General features: G+C 44.5%; 1 protein-coding gene across 1 annotated transcript in view; it reads left to right on the top strand.

Moving 5' to 3' along the window:
• Nucleotides 1–21,631, top strand: part of TEDC1 (tubulin epsilon and delta complex 1) — a 201,375-nt gene that overhangs the window by 119,928 nt on the left and 59,816 nt on the right. Inside the window, exon 6 of the mRNA XM_082242892.1 lies at nucleotides 13,092–13,178. Coding sequence (XP_082099018.1) covers nucleotides 13,092–13,178 — 87 coding nt within the window. The remainder of the gene's footprint in view (nucleotides 1–13,091; nucleotides 13,179–21,631) is intronic.

Genomic DNA, 21,631 nt, shown 5'->3' with positions numbered 1-21,631 from the left:
CAATGAGGTGAAGAAGAATCCTAGAGTGTCAGCTAAAGCCTTACAAAAGTCACTGGCAAATGCTAACATCCCTGTTGGCGAATCTACAATACGTAAAACACTAAACAAGAATGGATTTCATGGGAGGATACCACAGAGGAAGCCACTGCTGTCCAAACAAAACATTGCTGCACGTTTACAGTTTGCACAAGAGCACCTGGATGTTCCACAGCAGTACTGGCAAAATATTCTGTGGACAGATGAAACCAAAGTTGAGTTGTTTGGAAGAAACACACAACACTACCTTATCCCAACTGTGTACAAAACAATTGCCGTAAAGTATGAGCCACACCCCAATATAGTTTAAAACCAAGGATAGGAAAAAAGTGGGGTTTTTAAGGCTCAAATGAGGTGGTCAAATCATCCCAACGCCACACAATATGGTTAAAAAACATTGACGTTATTTCCGGTGGCGGAAGGAAATGAGTCAACATCCGGCGGATATGACGCCACGATTATGACACTTCCGGGTCACGGACGCCCAGACGTTTGGCGGGAATTACCGCTCATATAAGAGGGACAATACAGCGATTTACACACACGCAGGTCACGCTACCAGAGAGACACAAAGGGGTAAGCCATTTTTTCAATATTCTGTTTCCACGAGAGATCTTCTAAATCATTTAGGAATAGAACTAGGCACTCTCTTTATGCCCTAAGGTCATGCTTCCCCCTTATAAATAAGGACACTCAGGATCACTGAATATAATATTTTCAGTCCATATAACTACATAACCTGGATGACTGGGAATACCATATATAGGATCACCTGCCTAACCTATTATGCACCAATATAAAGGTAAATTAGGCTCCATTACCATACTGTATAGATGCATATACTCATTTTTGAAGATCTTTTTCTTACGGATTTTTCATCTGTGTTTTCATCTGTGTTTTTCCACCAGGAAGCCACATGTTCTCTCCCTATGGTGGTGTCTGAATAGCCACATACTAGTGCATTTGGACGTACACGATATAATAAAGCAAATATTTATATTATATAATAAGCGTGTAGTTGCAGTATATGCACGAATATGTCCTACATACTTCAATCTGGATATATGGTCTACGTCTACTAGACAACTATTATCCGTGAGCTTTGGCTGGACTATGGGTCCGCACCATTTGGGGTCAGTATGCAACACATCATCTACTATCATAGTGACTAAACTGGCTTTCTGTGATATATGCGCCACATGTTTAAATATATTATGTTATATGATGTGCATTATATATATACATGTAAATACTCATTGAAACCTTCTTTTATAACCTATAGAACACTAGCTGGTTCTCTGGTCTCTTAAGCCCTGAAGAAGCGAAGTCAAGCGAAACGCGTTGGCTGTACAGGGACCATATCCATCCTTTTTGACTGAGACTCCACCATCTGGTTACCTCCCTTGTGTTCTTCAAATTTTTATATAATCTAATTGTTATATGTATGTGTGTCTTTTAGGCATATTGTCTTTATGCCTTTTTATATTTAACTTAGTTAATAAAAATGTTTTTTAACCATATTATTGTGTGGCGTTGGATGATTTGACCACCTCATTTGAGCCTTAAAAATCCCACTTTTTAGGGGGCGTGGCCGGATGGGATCGAGGCAGGTCGTGCTTCAGAGGAGCTCCCGCAGTATCCTGACACTTTCCCTGTTTGGGGCTATTCTCCTGCCTATCTGAGGGTCACCTACAGTGGGGGAGTCCTTGTGCACCTCGGGGATGCCCACTTCGGCCTCTAAACCGCAGCGCGGAAAGCAATCGGGCCAGAGACAAACCCGCTCCGCTCGCGGCCTAGGACAAGGCTCCGCCTCCGCCATCTTGGACTCGTCATCCGTCCCTCGGCGTGCTTCAGGAGCGGGCGTGAAAATGGATGCGGCGCAGCAGGGAGCTGTTTCTCCTCCGGCCATACAGATACCCGTCTCCTTTCCTCCTCCACCGCTGCAGGAGCAGGACCAGCGCGCCATCACGGCTCCCATCCTGGCAGCCATTGATAGTAGCAAGGCGGCGCTCATGGTCAAGATCGATCACCTTGCCTCAGAGTGCACGCTGATCAGGCATGACCTGGACAAAATGCGGGGCCGCATAACTACTGCGGAGGAACGTATCTCTGAGGTTGAGGATAGTACCCACGCTCATGCCTCGCAGCTGGCGGACCTACAGCACCTGGTCAAATCCCTGCAACACAGAGCTGACGATGCGGAAGACCGCCAACGCCGTAATAATGTACGGGTGGTGGGACTCCCTGCGGGTGCGGAGGGGACCAAACCGGCCATCTTTGCTGAACAGTTTTTCAAACAACTCCTGTCACTTACTGATCTCCCTCCTACATATGTCGTGGAGCGGCCCACCGTGTCCCAATGGGAGCTCGGCCGCCTGGTACCCCACCGCGGCCTTTCCTGGTTAAGTTCCTGAATTATAGGGACCGGGACATGCTGTTATCGGAGGCCAGGAAACACCAGGATCTGCACTTTGAGAATACCCGGATTATGCTCTTTCCTGACTTCTCCGCTGAAACCCAGAGGAAGCGTTGATCGTTCACCGAGGTACGCAAACGACTCAGGGATAAAGAGATTAAATACAGTATGCTGTACCCAAGTCGGCCCTGGATCCAGTACAATGGCGCAGTTAAATTCTACGAATTGCCGCAGGAGGTCTGCGCTGAGGTGCCGCTCTGAGTCTCCTTCACTGGATCGTGCTTGTGGTTCCCTGTTTGCTGCACGGTGGGCCTGTGCCTTTTTCCCTGATGAGGTAACACACCCCATTTGCTTCCTGTTATGCCTCTTGGCTGCCCTGTTGGTTCCGGGGGCTCCTTTGGAGTCTTTTCTTTCATCGCAAACTAAGAGACTGCTGAACTTTGATTGCATTTGACACTCGTCCACAGTTCCAGATGTTGGGGAGTTATGGGCTTAAGCCTCATACCGGCTGGACTGTTGCTAGTTTTTTTTGTTTTTTGGTTGCTGGTATAAGGGCATTGGGGATGGTTTGTTGGCAACTCAACCCTCTACTACTTCAGACTCGGTCATATTGGATCCTTTTGCTGCTATTCACTCTCAGTTCACATCTCAATTATTGTTTCTGGTGGAACCTTTATTTTTCTGGATCCCTCCTGTCATTTTTTATAGACTCCCATGGCTGATACCGTACGTTTCCTCTCATGGAATGTGAGGGGTCTGAACAATAAATATAAACGGGCCAGTGTCTTCCAATGTTTAAAACAGGTGTAGCCACATGTCCTCCTCCTGCAAGAGACTCACCTGGATGGTAAACTAGTGCTCGCCCTAAAAAGAAACGTGGCTTCAAAAGGCGTTTCATGCCACATACTTCACTTATGCTCGGGGTGTGTCAGTACTTATCAGTAAGTCCATACCATGTTCCATCCACCAGGTGATCTCGGACCCGGGGGGACGATATGTGGCTGTGATGTTGGATCTGTATTCCTTCAAATTTATTTTGGTTGCTATTTATGTGCATCCTCCTTTTAATGTTCAAATGTTGTATGACCTGCCTGATAAGCTCTCTGCATATGCTTCCCTGCCTATGTTATTAATGGGTGATTTTAATGCAATTTTGGATGGTGCGTTGGATACTTCCAACCCCACCCGACAGGCCTCGGTGGATCTTGTTGCCTGGGCGGCTGCTCTGGGCCTTGTTGAGCTATGGCGTTGGAAGCATCCTGATAGAAAGGAGTACTCCCACCTGTCCACTACGCACCGTTCAGCGGCCAGGATAGACCTGGCCTTCGGTAGTGCTCGCTTTCAGTCCCTCTTGGCCGGAGGGGTGTCTGATCACAACCCGCTTCTCTTGACAGTGCACCTCCGTTTGGGGGCTGGAGAGCGGGGCTGGAGGCTGTCTCCGGGCTGGCTTCAGCATGAGCAGGTTGCCTCACACCTTGTACAGGCGATCCAGACGTACTGGGCAAGCAATGTAGACTCTGCTGAGCCTGTGGTGGTTTGGGAGCCCTTTAAGGTGGTGGCCAGGGGGGGAGTGCATCTCGGGTATTAAATCTGCCAGAGGGGATCACAATGGGGAGCTTCGGTCCTTACAGGAGGTGGAGAGGGAGAAGGCGCAGGAACATGCTGCTTTGCCATCCGACTCCAATTACACTTCCTTGCTGGAGGCGAGACGTCTCCTCTCATTTCACCTTTCTGACCTTGCTCATACTGAGGCTTCCCATTACAGGGCTTCTGCATTTGCACAAGGGGATAAGAATGGCAAATTCTTGGCTATGTTGGTGGAGGATCAGAGGGCCCCTATCAACATCCCACTTATTAAGAGTGCTAGGGGGGATGTGCTCACTGATCCGAGGGATATTTTGGAGGAGTTCAGGAATTACTTTGAGTCCTTGTATGCCCCTGTTACTGCCTACGACAGTGCTGCTATGGAGAGTACTCTCCGAGACCTTGACCTTCCTACCCTGACTGACGACGACAGGGCCAAGCTGGACGCCCCGATCACTCCCCTGGAAGTGGAGGGAGTCATTGCCTCCTTCCCACCGCAGAAGGCTCCAGCCCCTGATGGGTTTCCTGCGGACTTTTATAAGGAGTTCTCGGAGCAGTTGGCCCCGCGCCTTAGTGCCCTGTTTCAGCACTGCCTGGATGGGGGGGGGGCTCTCCCGCCGTCCATGATGGATGCCTATATGGTATTGTTGGCGAAACCGGGTAAAGACCCTGAGGACTGCTCCTCCTACAGGCCCATAGCCCTCCTGAATGCTGACCTGAAGGTTCTGACCAAGGTCCTTGCGAATCGTCTGGCGGGGGTCATACACACTCTGGTTGACCCTGACCAGACGGGATTTATGCCAGGGAAATCGGTGGATACTAACATCCGGCGTCTGTTCACGCATCTCCAACTCTCGAATGCTGCTTCTTCGCAATGCGTCGTCTCTATTGATATAGAAAAGGCCTTCGACTCTGTCGACTGGGCTTACATGCATACTGTCCTGTCGCCAATGGGTTTTGGCCCCAATTTCCGGACTTGGGTGAAACTGTTATATTCCTCCCGCCGTACGGCCATTCGCTTGGGTCTGTTGACCTCGGTGTATTTTAGGGTGGGTAGGGGGACCTGTTAGGGTTGCCCCCTGTCAACCTTCCTTTTTGCACTTACCATTGAACCTGTTGCCATTGCATTGCGCTCCTCACAGGGCTTCGAGGCGGTTAGAGTAGGCTCCATAAAAGAGAGTGTGGCGTTATACGCTGATGACATGCTCCTTTTCCTTAATGATCCTGGTCCCTCCTTGCAAGCTGTCTTGCAGATCCTGGATGAATTTGGCAAGTATTCGGGACTCCGGGTGAATTGGGGGAAGTCATCAATGCTATCTGTGACTGGTGTGTCTGGTCCACTGATCGGAGATGGCCCTTTCCCTGGTTGGGTTGACACCCTTACATACCTGGGGGTCCGGGTAACTAGACACCCGAAGGATTATTATGACCTGAATCTCCTCCCACTCCTTCCTAGGCTCCAGCGCCTGGTGCAGGTGTGGAAGAGGATTCCGCTTTCCCTACTGGGTAGAATAGCCCTCCTCAAAATGAAATTTCTCCCTGTGGTTTTATATTTTTTGCGCCACTCCCCACTGTGGGTTCCGAAAACGTTTTTTAGCAAACTGGATGGTATTATTGGCTCCTTCCTCTGGTCCCCCGGGATTCCAAGGATTGGCCTACGGGCCCTCCAGGAGCCGTGGGGCAACGGGGGTCTGGCTCTCCCGGATTGGCGTAAATATTACCTGGCTGGGCAAATGGTGTTTGCGCGGCGCTGGCTGAGGGCTGACTCGGCTACGGTCTTGGAGGCAGCACATCTGGGATCATATGAAAGTCTCCGTCTGGCTCTGTACCGAGGGGTGGGCTCGGACCTCCCGCTGACAGCATCCATGAGGGCTACCATTAGGGCGTGGGGCCAGACTGTACGGCTGGCCTGCCCCAGCTACGTTGGACTTTCCCCATCTACTCCCCTTTGGATGAATCCAAAACTCCCTCATTTTTACCGCTTGCCTGACCCTATGGTATGGGCTACTGTGGGGGGTGAAGACGTTAGGGGACATAACAACGGAGGGGGATTTGCTGTCGTTTGACAACCTACGCACTAGACATGACTTGCCCTCTACCCATTTTTTCAGGTATCTACAGCTACATCCTGCATTTCGATATCACCATCTGACCTAGAATTAATGCTGACTAATCCTGACCTTACCAAAACCTTATCTTCTGTTTACAAAGATTTATTTAAACTGACTCCACCGAGTATTGTGAAGTGTAGGGAACGCTGGACTACTGAAATTCCTGGGCTCCAGGGAGAGGACTGGGATGATATGTGGGTTGAACCCTTCAAACATTTAATTGCTGCCAGGGACAAACTTATCCAATTTAAATTTCTTCATAGATAATATTATACTCCTGCTCGCCTAGCTAAAATTTATCCCACCTCCTCCGCTGAATGCTGGCGATGCTCTGCCTCTCCGGCAGATGCAACGCACATTTTCTGGGATTGCACGCTGATTCAGCGCTACTGGTCGGAAGTTACCGCCTATTTAGGGGGGGTGCTGATGACTGCGGTCCCGCTACCCCAAGCGTTTGCCTTTTGGGTTTGGTGGAGGAGGTGGTTCCCTCGGTGGCACATAGAACCCTTCTGACTATCTTATTATTTTATACCAAGAAGGCCATATTGTTACACTGGAAGAAGGTAGCCCTGCCTTCCTTATTGTACTGGAAGGGAATGGTGAATGCTGTCCTACCCCTATATAAAGCGACATATTTGTCCAGCGGGTGCCCCAAGAAGTTTGAAAAAGTGTGGAGGGCATGGGTAGAGTCTTCTGATACTGTGCGGTAGATAACGTCTGTAATCTGCCTTGATACTGTCCACCTAATTGAGTGATGTTTCCTTTTTAGTGTGAGCTGGGAGCCGGGATGACTGGACGCTTGGTGCGCCTGGGTTCAGTCGTTACGGGGCCTAATATTCTGACTTCTCCAGACAAAGTCCGGTTGTATTTGGAGGTTGGGTTGCCTGGGTGGGGGGGGGGGGGGGGGTTTACTGCTTGTCTGTGGCTCCCCCATGTTGGGGTGAGCTAGTCCACTGTTTTTTCTACTGTATTTTGTCTTGCTTGTTTAAAAACTTTAATAAAAACATTTTACAAAAAAAACCCCACTTTTTTCCTATCCTTGGCTTATCCCAACTGTGAAGTATGGTGGTGGGGGCATCATAGTTTGGAGCTGCTTTGCTGCATCAGGGCCTGGACGGATTGCTATCATCAAAGGAAAAATGAATTCCCAAGTTTATCAAGACATTTTGCAGGAGAACTTAAGACCATCTGTCTACCAGCTGAAGCTCAACAGAAGATGGGTGTTGCAACAGGACAATGACCCAAAGCATAGAAGTAAATCAACAGAATGGCTTAAACTGAAGAAAATACGCTTCTGAAGTGGCCCAGTCAGAGTCCTGACCTCAACCGGATTGAGATGCATGGCATGACCTCAAGAAAGCAATTCACACTAGACATCCCAAGAATATTGCTGAACTGAAACAGTTCTGTAAAGAGGAATGGTCAAGAATTATTCCTGACCGTTGTGCAAGTCTGATCTGCAACTACAGGGTTCATACACTTTTCCCACCTCTACTGTGAATGTTTACATGGTGTGTTCAATAAAAACATGGCAACATTTCATTCTGTGTTTATTAGTTTAAGCAGACTGTGATTGTCTATTGTTGTGACTTAGATGATGATGATCAGATCACATTTTATAACCAATTTGTGCAGAAATCCATATCATTCCAAAGGGTTCACAAACTTTTTCTTGCAGCTGTACATGTCTCAGTTGGTGGATTCTTCTACTAGAAAGAATGCATTGCAAGATCTGTTAATTACGAATAACTCAGATCTAATCACAGATGTAGGAGTCCGGGACAACTCAGGTTCTAGCGATCACAGGATGATCACATTTAGTGTAAATCGCAAGATAGCAAGGCAAGAGGGGAACATAAGTACTATTGGGAGGCCCTTTACCTCTAGTCCAACAATCCCAGAGCAGAGCACATCATAATGTGATGATGATGATGATATCATCCTGATTAGGCAGGCTGAGACTCTATATCAGTTTATCCACTATTGTAACATCAACCCCATTTTGCATCCATTTCACATCCGTAGTACACAAAGTAATGTTCACATTCCTCGATGGGGGGATCTTTTCTACGACACCACTGGCCACATCAGTTCCAAGATTATTTTCCATCCCACAGCATTAAACTCCTACTTGCGCAACTGCAGTTGTCATCATCCAGCTTGGAAGAAGAAAATTCCAGTAAGCCAGTTTTGGCTGTGATAACGCCTAGGAGGAGGGCGAAACGCGTCAACGCAATTTCCGGTCCCACACTTGCTGTGACGTCATTTCCGGTAGCGGTGGAACGCACGCCGGAGCCAGGAGAGCCCGCAGCACACCGCAATCATATTGATCAGCTATACCGTTCTATGACTGTACACTGCCTGCTTTTAATCAAGAAAATTTGAGTGATTTATTTTTTAATAAACGTGGATTGTTAGCAATATCACACTATTGTGAGCTTCTCCTTCCGCATATGGCCCTATCCTGCTGAGCCCTTAGGAGGTCCCAAAGTGGTCCCGAGCCTTAAGGATTATTGCCCGGAGTTTCTGCCGGACTTAGCCTGTGTGACCCTTACACAATACTGTCTAGGGGTCTATTCCGACCGGTAAGTTCAACATCCTGGGGGAGAGGAAAAGTCACCTTTGTCACTGCACCATGGCAGCATGATTTTGCACACAATTTCCAGCACTTGAGCACCTTTTCTTTTGGTGGAATACCTTTCACTGGCTACCTGCTGAAGCACTTTTGAAACTGATTTGATTGATTTTACTTTTATGGACTTTTATTATACATTTTTTATGAACTTTTGCATATTCACCGCACGGGGTGCAATTTCATGTTTTATTGACAGTGGTTTTGTATGATATTTGTCTTTCATAATTAAGGATCCATTCATTTATTTATTTATTCACAAGGCACTTTGTGATTGGCAATTTTGCGCTGTTTTCTTGTACTATCGCGTTTAAAATCCTTTTGATTTTTATGCACAGCAGCACTTTTGAGTCACTATTTATTTACCATAGCGCAGCATTAATTTTCTGTTTCTATAGCCAGTTTTGCAGGCTGTTCCGCAACTTCACCAGAAAGGACTATCTGTCCCAAAGTACCACCCTGGTACAGAGATACCTACAGAAAGGTTACAGTCACTACTCCATCAATGCAGCACTCAACAGATACTTAACTTTGTATGATGAAGCCTCCTCAGATACCCACTATCGTGAGTCAAACAAGCCTTTGAGAGACACCAGCCCCCTGGGCCCAATTTTCAGCACTCAGTTCAATACCCATTTTTGCTCCATCCAACACACTCTCAACAAACATTGGGGTATACTTTAAATGTGATCCCAAATTGGGTCCCAAGTTATCTCTTCGCCCTAGGGTGATCTTCAGAAAATCCAAAAGTGTTAAGAATTTGATAGCTCTGAGCAAGATCTCTCTACCAAAAACCTCTCCTGCTCCAACCATTCCCACCTTTCTAGCCCTCAAGGGCATGTACAAATGCAAAAAACACAGATGTCTCACCTGCAGATTCAGGAGCCATGGGCAACAGTCCTTTGTGGACCATAAGAGCTGAAGCTACCCCATTGATTGCTTCTACATGTGCTCCACCAGTTTTGTAGTATATTGCATCAACTATTCTTGTCATATGAAATATGTTGGAAGGACAATTCAAGCTCTCATGGCACGCTTCGGTGAACATCACTGCCTGCTACATCACAACAAAAATCCAGACTGTTTGAGTGTCTTTGTCATTGAGTCAATTCCTGCCTCTTTGCTCGAAGGCGAAAGGTTTAAGTCTTTGTGCTCGTAAGACCTACTGGATCTTCAAATTACACACTATGTCTTCTGATGGCCTCAATGAGGATTTGGGCATCAGTACCAGTCTTTAATTCTTTTTAGATGTGACCTGTAGTTTGTCAAACATTCCATCCTTAGAGTTGTCTATTGCTTGCAGCTCCATTCCCTGTTCCAGCCTCCTCTAGTAAGACATCTGCACACAGGTCCTACACCCCTCTCCCTCCACCCCATCCCCAATCAGCATAGGTCCCATCACTCTAGGAATCTGTGGCTGACACAGCACATACTGGCCATCATCATCTCTCCTGTTCTGCGTGGTCATGCGATCCATTATCTGTCATTGAGTGCCAGTCATGTATCTCATTGCCACTCCACTGCCACACCTGTCATCACCTCATACACAATGGAGGGTCCCTTTTTTTTTTTTTATATATATATATAATTTATTTATTTTCATTTTATGCATTTCAACAATTAATGCTGACGCCTATTTTCTCATTTTGACTCTGCATATGGAGAGATGCATTTCCAAAATCTATTATCATTATTTTATATCGTTCATTCATTTATTTTATATGTATTAATTTTCATAAACGCATGTTGATCAAATTGGTCATTAATAAGGTCTCTAAAATCATTATATAAAGTCTTTATTATATATAATTTTATACCTATTTTACATGTATTTACTCAAACATCTGCCATCAGGTTAGGGTTTTCTCCCCCCTAGGAAGAAACGTTAATGCTCAATATTCATGGAGAGGTGTAAAATGTAATTGCCAGTGATCATCTGTCATCAAATAGTTTTATGTATTTCAAACACTCGAATGTTGGTTGCAGTCTGCTTTTATAGTAATTTTACTGTTTTTGTTGCATTATATCTTGTTTGCTCATATATACAGACTTTTTTCTGCTCCTCCTAGGATTAATGGCACTTGCCAGCCTTGCAAAAACATTTTCACCTGTTCTCATTGCAGGTGTGAGGTTAGGCCTGCCCTCCCCCCTCCCTGGGTCAGTCGTGTTTTATAGTGGGTAGTTAGACAGTTTTGACAAGTTGATAAAGAAGCTGTATTGCTTTGAAATGCATTCCTGTTACCAGAGAAGCATTACGATGTACTTCAGGTGGTTTTCTGGACTGTTCCTGGACCTTTGTGGCTCCTGTCATCTTTTTCTGCAACGTCTGTATTTCCAGCAGTAGCAATCACTTCTCCCCAGCTTGTAACCAAGGCGGGAGTCAGACGTCCCTTGCAAAGACTTCACATCAGCTCCAGCGTTTTGCTCTCCACTGCACCCCATATCTCATTGTTTGGGAGTGTAATATTTTATTGTTTTTTATTATTAAATCTTTCTCATGGTACTGCACTATGAGATGTGCGTGCTCCCCCCCCCCCCCCCCGCATTTTGTCTTATTCCACGTAGGTTGCATGGGGGAGCGCTGCAATCTTTCAGCAGCAGCACTCCCAGTGTTCAGTTGCAGAGGACTGTTTTTATTCCCTATTATGTACTCTACACTAATTTTATTTTTATTTTTCTTACTTCCCACTCATTCATTTTTTTTTATTTTTTTTTTTTGAAGGGTACAATTTCCCCCAGACTCCCTTAGCCGCTTTGGGCTATGTCCAAATTTTTTCTTGTATATGCCATTGTTGTTTTTTTGGGCATGACCATTTATTCACAATGTGTTCTTTTTAAAAAAAAAATAATTTTCCTCCCAGTGAGACACATGGCTGATTGCAATCAACACACACCTTTAGGAGAATGCAGTTCAGACAACAGTCATCCCCTGTAGTTTTTTTATCTGGTATTCTCCTTGAAACCTTTAAATACAGTGCATCTCAAGGTGTTGGAAAAAGGTTCAGTAGGGCAGTTTTTTCAATATGAAATCAAGATCATGACCTCAAACTAACTGGAGGAACGTTTAAAACTAATCTTAGAAAGTATTCTTTTTTAATGAAAGAGTTCTTGATTCTTGGAATAAACTACCAGCAGTAGGTAGTGAGACAGTCAACCGTAAATGGCTTCAAACATGCGAAGGACAAACGTTGATCTATCCTCAGGCAATAAAGTTAACAAAAAAAAAACTGGGCAGACTCCATTAACTTTTTTCTTTTTCTGCAGTCACTTTTCTATGTTTATGGACCTTGCTCTGTGCACTAGTGCGCAGTCATGTTGGAATAGGAAGTGGCCATCCCCAAACTGTTCCCGCAAAGTTGGGAGCAAGAAGTTGTCCAAAATGTCTTGGTATGATGACCCCTTAAGAATTCCCTTCACTGGAACAAAGGGGCCAAGCAAACCCCTGAAAAACAACCCCACTCCATAATCCCCCCTCCACTAAATGACTTGGACCAGTGCACAAAGCAAGGTCCAAAAAGACATGTGTGAGCGAGTTTGGGATAGAGGAACTTGAGGGAACATCTCAGGAGGGATTTTTGTCCACTTTTTTTGCATATCTTTTTAAAATCCTTAATATTTCTTGGCTGTCGCTTGGCAACTCGAAGTTTCAGCTCCTTTCATGTCCATAAAGACATGGATGAGCGAGTTTGGGGTGGAGGAACTTGACTGGCCTGCACAGAGTCCTGACCTAAACCAAATAGAGACCCTCTGGGATGAATTAGAGCGGAGACTGCGAGCCAGGCCTTCTCTCCAATATTAATGCCTGACCTCACAAATGTGCTTCTAGAAGAATGATCAAACGATCCCATAGACGCACTCCTAAACCTTGTGGACAGCCTTTCCAGAAGAGATAAAGCTGTTATAGCTGCAAAGGGTGGGCCAGCGCAATATTGAACCCTATGGACTAAGTTCATGTGCATGTAAAGGCAGGCGTCCCAATACGTTTGGTAATGTAGTTTGTCAAAAGCTGCATTTTACCTTTAAAGTAGTATCACAAAATTAGGATCTGTGCATAACACACCTAAGCTAGTAATGTTTATTCTGAAGCTGAACTCCAGGTTGAAGCTACTAGTTTCACCCATTTCTCCTCCTACCAGAGCTAAGTTCATAACCATTTTTTTTTAAATTGCCACTCTTCAAACTTACTTTTAAATACCGCTGCACCCAATATCTTTTATTTAATTCTTAATGAGAAAAGACAATAAGAATATGGTCGCTGTGAATGGTGCCCCTATTCAATTATAACCATAATAATACATTTTTTTATCTGTAGTTATTGAAGTGTTTGGAATCTGAAGACTCTTACCTAGAAGCTTACATGGAATGGCGACAGCTAGAAACAGTGTACTGGCAATGGATGGTAATGAGTTTTCTTATTATTTGGACTAATTTAAAATGTGCTTTATCAATGTGCTTCATGCTGTCTTCAACATACAGAAGCTAACAGATTGCTATAAAAACAAATGGGGGGTGTGTAAAAAATAAAGGTGAGGCGACAGTCCAGGGACACGACCTACCCCCTCCTTCAATAATAACATTTTCTATGCTGTGTTAAACAGGGAGAACTCCATGACATCCTGCAGGCTCCACACTGCAAGATGCGTTCCATGAATTGACTACAAAATGCAGACCATGATGTGGACTAACATATCAGTTTATGCCAGAGATCGGGCAGTGATTTTTGCTACCCGGTATAAGTGCCATTCTCTTGGATAGTTCATGTGAGAGATTGCCCTCTCGACCTGCAGGACACCCAAGACCTAAAGAGTTCAAATGCCACCTGCATGCTTCTCTTTCCTCAGTTCTGTTTGTTCCCCGTGTAGTTTTCTGGATTTGGCAGAGTCTCCCCTCCTACAACCATGTGAGTTGAAAGTTGTTGCTTTCAGTATGACTGTACCTCTACTAAGATCATGGCTGAAGTAGTATTTTCACATTACATTATCACCCTGTTCTAACTTGACATATGGCACTTTTCCACTGCAAGTACCGACTCGGCTCCACTCAGCCCTGCTTGGCTCGGTTTGGTTTTCCACTGCATGGTACCTCATGGTACAGTGTTGGAACGGTTCGGTACGGTTTGGTACGGTTTGCTTTTCCACTAATAGTAAGTGGGTGGGATAACAACCATTCTCTGACCAATCAGTGGCTAGTAGTGACAAACAGTCAAGGCTGCATGCAAAGGATTGTGGGATATGGTACCGGTACGGCCCTCTTGGAACCACAACCGAGGTGGTACTGTTTAAGCGAGCCGTACCGTTCGGTTCCATGTAGTGGAAAAGCGCCGCCGTACCGTACCGAACAGTTCCAACACCGTACCATGCGGTACCATGCAGTGGAAAAGCACAAAAGCGAGCCGAACCGTTCGGTTCCATGCAGTGGAAAAGCGCCTATAGAGTGTGTGACCTAATTAATGAGGAGTGAAGAAGTGTTTTCGAATCCACACTGATCCATTTCTGGTATTCAACCAATTGTTCTATATCGAAGTTGTATTAGATAGTGGGCTTTTACAATACTTTCTGCTGCTTACCTTTTTCTTATATGTTTCCTTATTTAAAGTGGATGTAAAGCCTCAGGGTTTCCTCCTTAACCACTTGCCAACCGCCGCACGACTATTTACTGCGGCGGTCAGCCCCTCACAGGCAAAGTGACGTAGGACTACGTCGCTAGCCTGTGAGGCTCTAGGGGGCGAGCGCGCCGCCGGAGGTGCGCTGCCGCCCCCTGCTCGCTCCTGCACATCCCCACGCATGGGACTGGCCGACCCGATGTCCGCCGGTCACTCGGGATCGTCCAGTGCAGAGGGAGAAAGGCAGGCGGCTAATGTAAACAAAGCCGCTTGTCATTCTCCCCTGTGTAAGAACAGAGATCATACGGTCCTGCTATGTAGGATCATATGTCTCTGTTACACCACTAGCCATGCCCCTTTACAGTTAGAAGCACGCCCCTAGGGACACACTTAACCCCAGCATCACCAATAAAGTTAACCCCTTCCCTGCCAGTGTCATTTTTACAGTAACAGTGCATATGTATAGCACTGATTACTGTAGTAATGTCACTGTTACCCCCAAAAGTGTAAAAAATGTCAGTCAAGGGTCCGATCTGTCCACCGCAATGTCGCAATCCCGCAAAAAAAATCGCAGATCGCTGCCATTACTCGTTAAAAAAAAAAACAACAAAAATCTTTCCCTTAGTTAGTAAACGCTATAACTTTGACTCCCTAGATGCAAGCGCAACTGTATGTACGGAACAACCAGCTCTCACAGGCATCAGGAGAAGGGAGACACAGTATATTAGAGTGCGAAGGGAGAGGACTTTTTGGTAAGTGCTTTACCCACGGTATTAGCACTTCTCACTCCTAACACGCGCAACAGGCGTTTTTACTCTCTCACTTTACACTGCATAGTGTTTTGTAATATTCACCACGGATGTCAGTTTCCTCTTTCAAAGGAGGCCACAATAAAGTATTTATTGTTCAAATCACCTAAATTGCACTTAGCACTTTTTTGCACTGGTCACTATATGATTGTCTACATCCGATGAGTGATACATACACGGTACAATCAAATTGATACACGATTACTACCGTTTTTATAATTTTAATTTTATATCTGCACTGTATTGCACATTTAATATTTGCACAACACCTGTTCACCAACAAGCACTGTGCACTTTCATTTTTGGATCACATACAACGAAGTAATTCGCTGTGCAAGGTGGTAGCGCCCCATACCAACACCTCCCAAAAACCCCCATATAACTTTTGCGCAAACCAATCAATCGCTTATTGCGATTTTTTTTTTTTTTTTTTTTTTACCAAACATATGTAGCAGAAAACAAATTGGCCTAAAATGTTAAAAAATTTAGATTTTTACATTTTTTGGGGCGAATTTCATATAAAAAAATTTGAAAAATATTGTTATTTTTGCAAAATTTACGCTCTTTTTTTTGTTTATAGCACAAAAAGTAAAAATCCCACAGGTGATCAAATACCACCAAAAGAAAGCTCTGTTTGTGGGGAAAAAAAGGACGTCAATTTCGTTTAGGTACAGCATCGCACAACCGCGCAATTGTCCGTTAAATTCACGCAGTGCCGAATTGCAAAATAGGGCCTGTCAGGAAGGGGGTAAAAGCTTCCGGGGCTTAAGTGGTTAATACATTCTATGAATTAAGGTGAAAAACCTTCTGTGCTGCAGCTCTCCCCAGACCGTCCACTTTTTCTTACTTGGCCTAGTCCGATCCAGCGATGTGTACGAGCTCAGCCACTGTCTCTCTCCTTATTGTATAGATTGATCACAGCAAGAGCCATTGGCTCTCCTTTGCTGTCAATTAAATCCAGTTATCCAGGGCCGAGTCCCGCTGTCTGTGTCAATGGACAGGGAAAGTGGTTTTCGTTGCAGGCACTCGAAGAGGAGGGGCCTGGTGCACCAACGGGGCACCCCAGAAGAAGAGGGTTAAAGGATGGTCTGTGCCAAATGATTGCACAGAGCAGGTAAGTATATGCATGTTTTATTTTTATTTTTAAAAAAGGGGGTTTAAATCCCCTTTTTATTCTGGCTAACTCCTACCCAGGTGTGTCTAGCCTAGTTTAGATCTCCAGCTAGTCTTCTGTATCTCTACCATCTGGGCTTTACTGTTATATTTGTTTCTTCTTTTCTCAAAATGCTAACTTTCTCTGATGATTCGACTTTATCCCACCTGGTGGCATCATACAGCTATTCATATACAGAATAAATTTCAGCTGATTCCTGCTGATTTGGCTGAAATTCAAGCTATAGGTGAAGAACACGAAGGGCAAAATTAGAACCAAAAATATCTGAGCACGTTGAGAATTGCTTCTGCATCCATCAAATCAGATATTGATGCGTTCATTTATCAAAAACCTTGTCAAACCTCGCACTAGTTTTTTAGTGCCCTCTTTTACTTTTATAATAAAAAATACAAAAAAAAAAAAAGTTTTCTTAGTCAGATATGTACATTATCTATATCAGTGATCGTTAACTTGTGACTGTCTGCATATCTATTTCTGTACCATTACTTGTGTTTCAATACAGAGTATTAGCAAAAGCTTTCAAACACTCGGTCACTGAATAAATTTAAATCAGGGAAAAGGAGGAGTACCTACCCTGACTCATTCACTTGTGTGTGTACATTTTTTGCCCTTAGTACAAGACTCCTAGAGCACTATCCCTGAAATTCCTACTTTAATTTGCAATTGCGTGGTCATGCAACACTGTACCCAAACAAAAAATGTAAATCATTTTTTTTCCCTTTATTGGTTGAACTAGATGGACTGGGGTTTTTTCAACCGAACTATGTACATTTTGTTCAAACAAATAGCTTTCTTTTGGTGGTTTTCGATCACCCCTAGGTTTTTTACTTTTTGTGATTTATAAACGAAAAAAGACCGAAAATTTTGAAAATTAAAAACTTTGCTATAAAACATATCCTATAGAAAAATCAAATTTTTTCATACTTTTTTGCCAAAGTGTATTCTGCTACATGATTTGATAAAGTAGTAAATTGATTGGTTTGCATGAAAGTTATAGCTTCTACAAACTATGGTGCATATATACTGGAATTTTTTATACTAATAATGATGGTGATCAGCAACTTATAATGGGACTGGGGTCAGTGCGTCGGGCATGCTTACACTAATTGACGCTGGGGGAAACTGACTGCCACTGACCTCATTAGTGACATTAATACAGTGATCAGTGATAATACTATACACTGTAGGGATCAACTGATTATCGGAGGGCCGATATCAACTTTTCCCGAAATATCGCTATCCGCCCCGGGACTGGCCGATATTACAGATATTTTCGTTATGTCATTCTGCCTTCTTTGGCCGCCTCCCTCGCCTTGGACAGCCTCGTCTGGAGTCGGGACTAGTCTCGCGAGAGTGTATCACAGCCATACACCCACCCACAATAGCCCAGTGCCAGCCAGCCACCCACACCCACAGGCACTGTACCAGCGAGCCAACCACCCACAGGCCCCTTAACAGCGATCAACCACCCACAGGCCCTGTACCAGTGAGCCAACCACCCACAGGCCCTGTACCAGCGAGCCAGCCACCCACAGGCCCTGTGCCAGCCACTCACAGGACCTGTACCAGCCACCCACCGGCCCTGTGCCAGCCACCCACCACAAGGTGCCAGCCAGGCACCCACCACAGGGTGCCAGCCACCCACCCACCACAGGGTACCAGCCATCCATCCACCACAGGGTGCCAGCAAGCCAGCCATTAAACATTGAACAAAAATTAACATGTTCAGTACCAGATTTGTGTCAAAAATTGTCTTTATTTTTCAAAACTTTAAATGTACAAAATATCGGCCCTTATAGGCCGATACCGATACGTTGTGGCCAAAATATCGGTATCCGCCCTGAAAAAACCATATCGGTCTATCCCTAATACACTGTCACTGTACTAATGACACTGGTTGGGAAGGGGTTAACATCTAGGGTGATTTAGAGGTTAAATGTCTGCCTAACTATATACAGTTGTGCTTAGAAGTTTACATACCCTGACAGAATTTATGATTTCTTGACCATTTTTCTGAGAATATGAATGATAGCACAAAATCTTTTCTTTCACTCATGGTTAGTGTTTGGCTGAAGCCATTTATTATATATCAACTCTATTTACTCTTTTTAAAGACAACAGAAACGACCCAAATGACCCTGATCAAAAGTTTACATACCCTTGTGATTTTGGCTTCATAACATGCACACAAGTTGACACAAGGAAGTTTGAATGGCTATTAAAGGTAACCATCATCACCTGTAATATGTTTGCTTGTAATTAGTGTGTGTATATAAAAGGTCAATGAGTTTCTGGACTCCTGAAAGACCCTTGCATCTTTCATCCAGTGCTGCACTGACGTTTGTGGATTCTAAGTCATGGGGAAAAAAGAATTCTCAAAGGATCTGCGGGAAAAGTAGTTGAACTGTATAAAACCGGAGAGGAATATAAAAAGATATCCAAGGAATTGAGAATGACAGTCAGCAGTGTTGTAACTCTAATCAAGAAGTGGAAAATGAGGGGTTCTGTTGAAACCAAACCACGGTCAGGTAGACCAACTAAAATTTCAGCCACTACTGCCAGGAAAATTGGTTGGGATGCAAAGAAAAACCCACAAATAACTTCAGGTCAAATACAGGACCATCGAAAAACATGTGGTGTGGCTGTTTCAAGATGCACAATAAGGAGGCACTTAAAGAAAGATGGGCTGCTTGGTCGAGTCGCCAGAAGAAAGCCACTACTATGCAAATGTCACAAAGTATCCTGCTTACAATATGCCAAACAGCACAGAGACGAGCCTCAAACCTTCTGGCACAAAATCATTTGTAGTGATGAGACCAAAATTGAGCTTTTTGGCCATAGGCATAAACGCTACATTTGGAGAAGAGTCAACAAGGCCTATGATGAAAGGTACACCATTCCTACTGTGAAACACGGAGGTGGATGACTGATGGTTTGGGGATGTGTGAGCTACAAAGGCACAGGGAATTTGGTCAGAATTGATGGCAAGATGAATGCAGTATGTTAGCAAAAAATACTGGAGGAAAATTTGCATTTGTCAGCCTGGAAGCTGCACATGAGGCGTACTTGGACATTCCAACATGACAATGATCCTAAACACAAGGCCAAGTCGACCTGTCATTGGTTACAGCAGAATAAAGTGACGGTTCTGGAGTGGCTCCCAGTTTCCTGACCTCAATATCATTGAGCCACTCTCAAACGTGCAGTTCATGCAAGACAGCCCAAGAATTTACAGGAACTGGAGGCTTTTTGCCAGGAAGAATGGGCAGCTTTACCATCTTAGAAGATAGAGCCTCATCCACAAATACCACAAAAGACTTCAAGCTGTCATTGATGTAAAGGGGGCAATACACGGTATTAAGAACTGGGGTATGTAAACTTTTGATCAGGGTCATTTTGGGTCGTTTCTGTTGTCATTATGATTTAAAAAGAGTAAACACAGTTGATTTGATAATAAATGGCTTCAGCCAAACACTAACCAAGAGTGAAAAATAAGTTTTTGTGTTATCATTCATATGCTCTGAAAAAATGGCCAAGAAATCAAAAATGCTGCCAGGGTATGTAAACTTATGAGCACAACTGTATGTGATGTGTGTAAAGTGTGCTGCTATTACTTATAGATCTCAAACTGACATACTGCTCCCTCTGTACAAAGCTGTGTGTATATTTTTTGCCCGTAGTACAGGACTCTCAGAGCACTATCCCTGAAATTCCTAAGGAGTGTCATAAAAAGTAGAAATTTGTCCCCCATCCTTTCAATGCATAGCACAACTTGCAGCACATTCATGCAGCTATTGGTACCATACTTTATATATAAATCTGTTGCAGAAATGCCTCAGACTGAATTTTGTCACAATTTACTCCAAAAATATTTAATTTTTGTTATTGCTTGATGAATTTATCACAGCTATAGTGCCAGAATGTAAAAGTGTTGCCCCTAAGAGTTTCCTGAATTTTTCAGATGTTGGAAAGGGCATGGCTTTTTATGAATTTGGTTCAGTACATTCTAATATGTCCATCACGCCAGAAAAGTGTTGCAGATTCTTTATTAATGCAACCCCTAAGTGTTTTTTTTTAAGTAGTAAGCAGAAGCTGCCTCTTTCAGGCTGTATGTCTCTGATTGAATTTCAAACAGATGCTGAAGCAGGGATGGGGTGAAGTCAATGCTATGATCCATTCACTTGTGTGTACATTTTTGCTTGCCCTACTAAACTCTGTCATTTGCTGGCAGTTAGAACTGTAATGTCAGTGTTGCTGTAAAAAGGTTTAATACAGCGTACATGTGTCCCTTCACAGGCAGGTTCCAGGCATTGCCAAACATGTTTTTTTAAGGAATTTGTCATTTTTAGTGTTCCAATTAAAGCATTATTAATGTTGCTGCTCCCAAACAGAATTTCTCTATCGCTCATTGACAGACGTAGTCCTCGGTGATACAGCACCTTCGGGTTATGTTGCCTCCACAGGAGCAGGACTAGACAGGAAATTAAAAATGCTCTGGCCACACCCTAGGGGCAGTCCCAGAGGGTATATCCTCTCTCTCTCTGCCTCAGCAAATCAGTTATTTTCTGTCTAGTTAGGAGTAAGGACCTAGATACCTTGCTGGGATCTTCGTCCTGGCAAGATTTTTTTCTTAAAAAGATTTTTTAGACAGCTTTTTTCTCCAGTGTTCCTGTGAGATCTTCAAGCAAGAAAGCTGAACTGGGCGACGGGCTGGATGTTGAGATCCGTTGGTCACCCCAGTTCAGCCTACGAGTGCGTGCAGGCCATAGCTCCGCGCTGGGTCGGCCGCGACAAAGTCCCATTAAGGGACTGACCCCGCGAGTTAAACGTCTCGCTGAAACGCCAAAGACCATGAGTCACGGCGTCCGTATTGGTCGACAGCCCTCCCGCCCCGGTGGAGAGGGGTACTGTCAGGAGTTGGTGCCCGCCTGGTTCCGGTATGGTGAGTAGTATGTTCCCCCTTTTCCCCCTGACGGGTCTTGTGGTGAACGCGGGCCCCTCTCTGTATGGTAAGATAGAGTCCCCCTCTATCCTATAACATGGCACAGATCCCCCTACTTTGAGTGTGATTTTATGTGCAAAAAGCCAGGAGGCTTGGTTTGGGAGCTAACAATCTAATTGTATACATGTTTAAAAGATTGTAATCAGTGGCAGTCTGGGAATCTTACTGTGATAAGAATAAGGTACCTACCAGTCAGAAGCCACGGACATGTAGACTGCCTTCCTAGTCAAATCTCCAGCTATAGCAGGCCTTCCGAACGGCCATG

This window comes from Pelophylax lessonae (genome assembly GCF_965119305.1).
Source record: "Pelophylax lessonae genome assembly, chromosome: 13".
NCBI classification, from domain to species: domain Eukaryota; kingdom Metazoa; phylum Chordata; class Amphibia; order Anura; family Ranidae; genus Pelophylax; species Pelophylax lessonae.
Note: the sequence above shows the minus strand (reverse complement) of the source record. Positions and strands in the feature narration are given on the sequence as shown.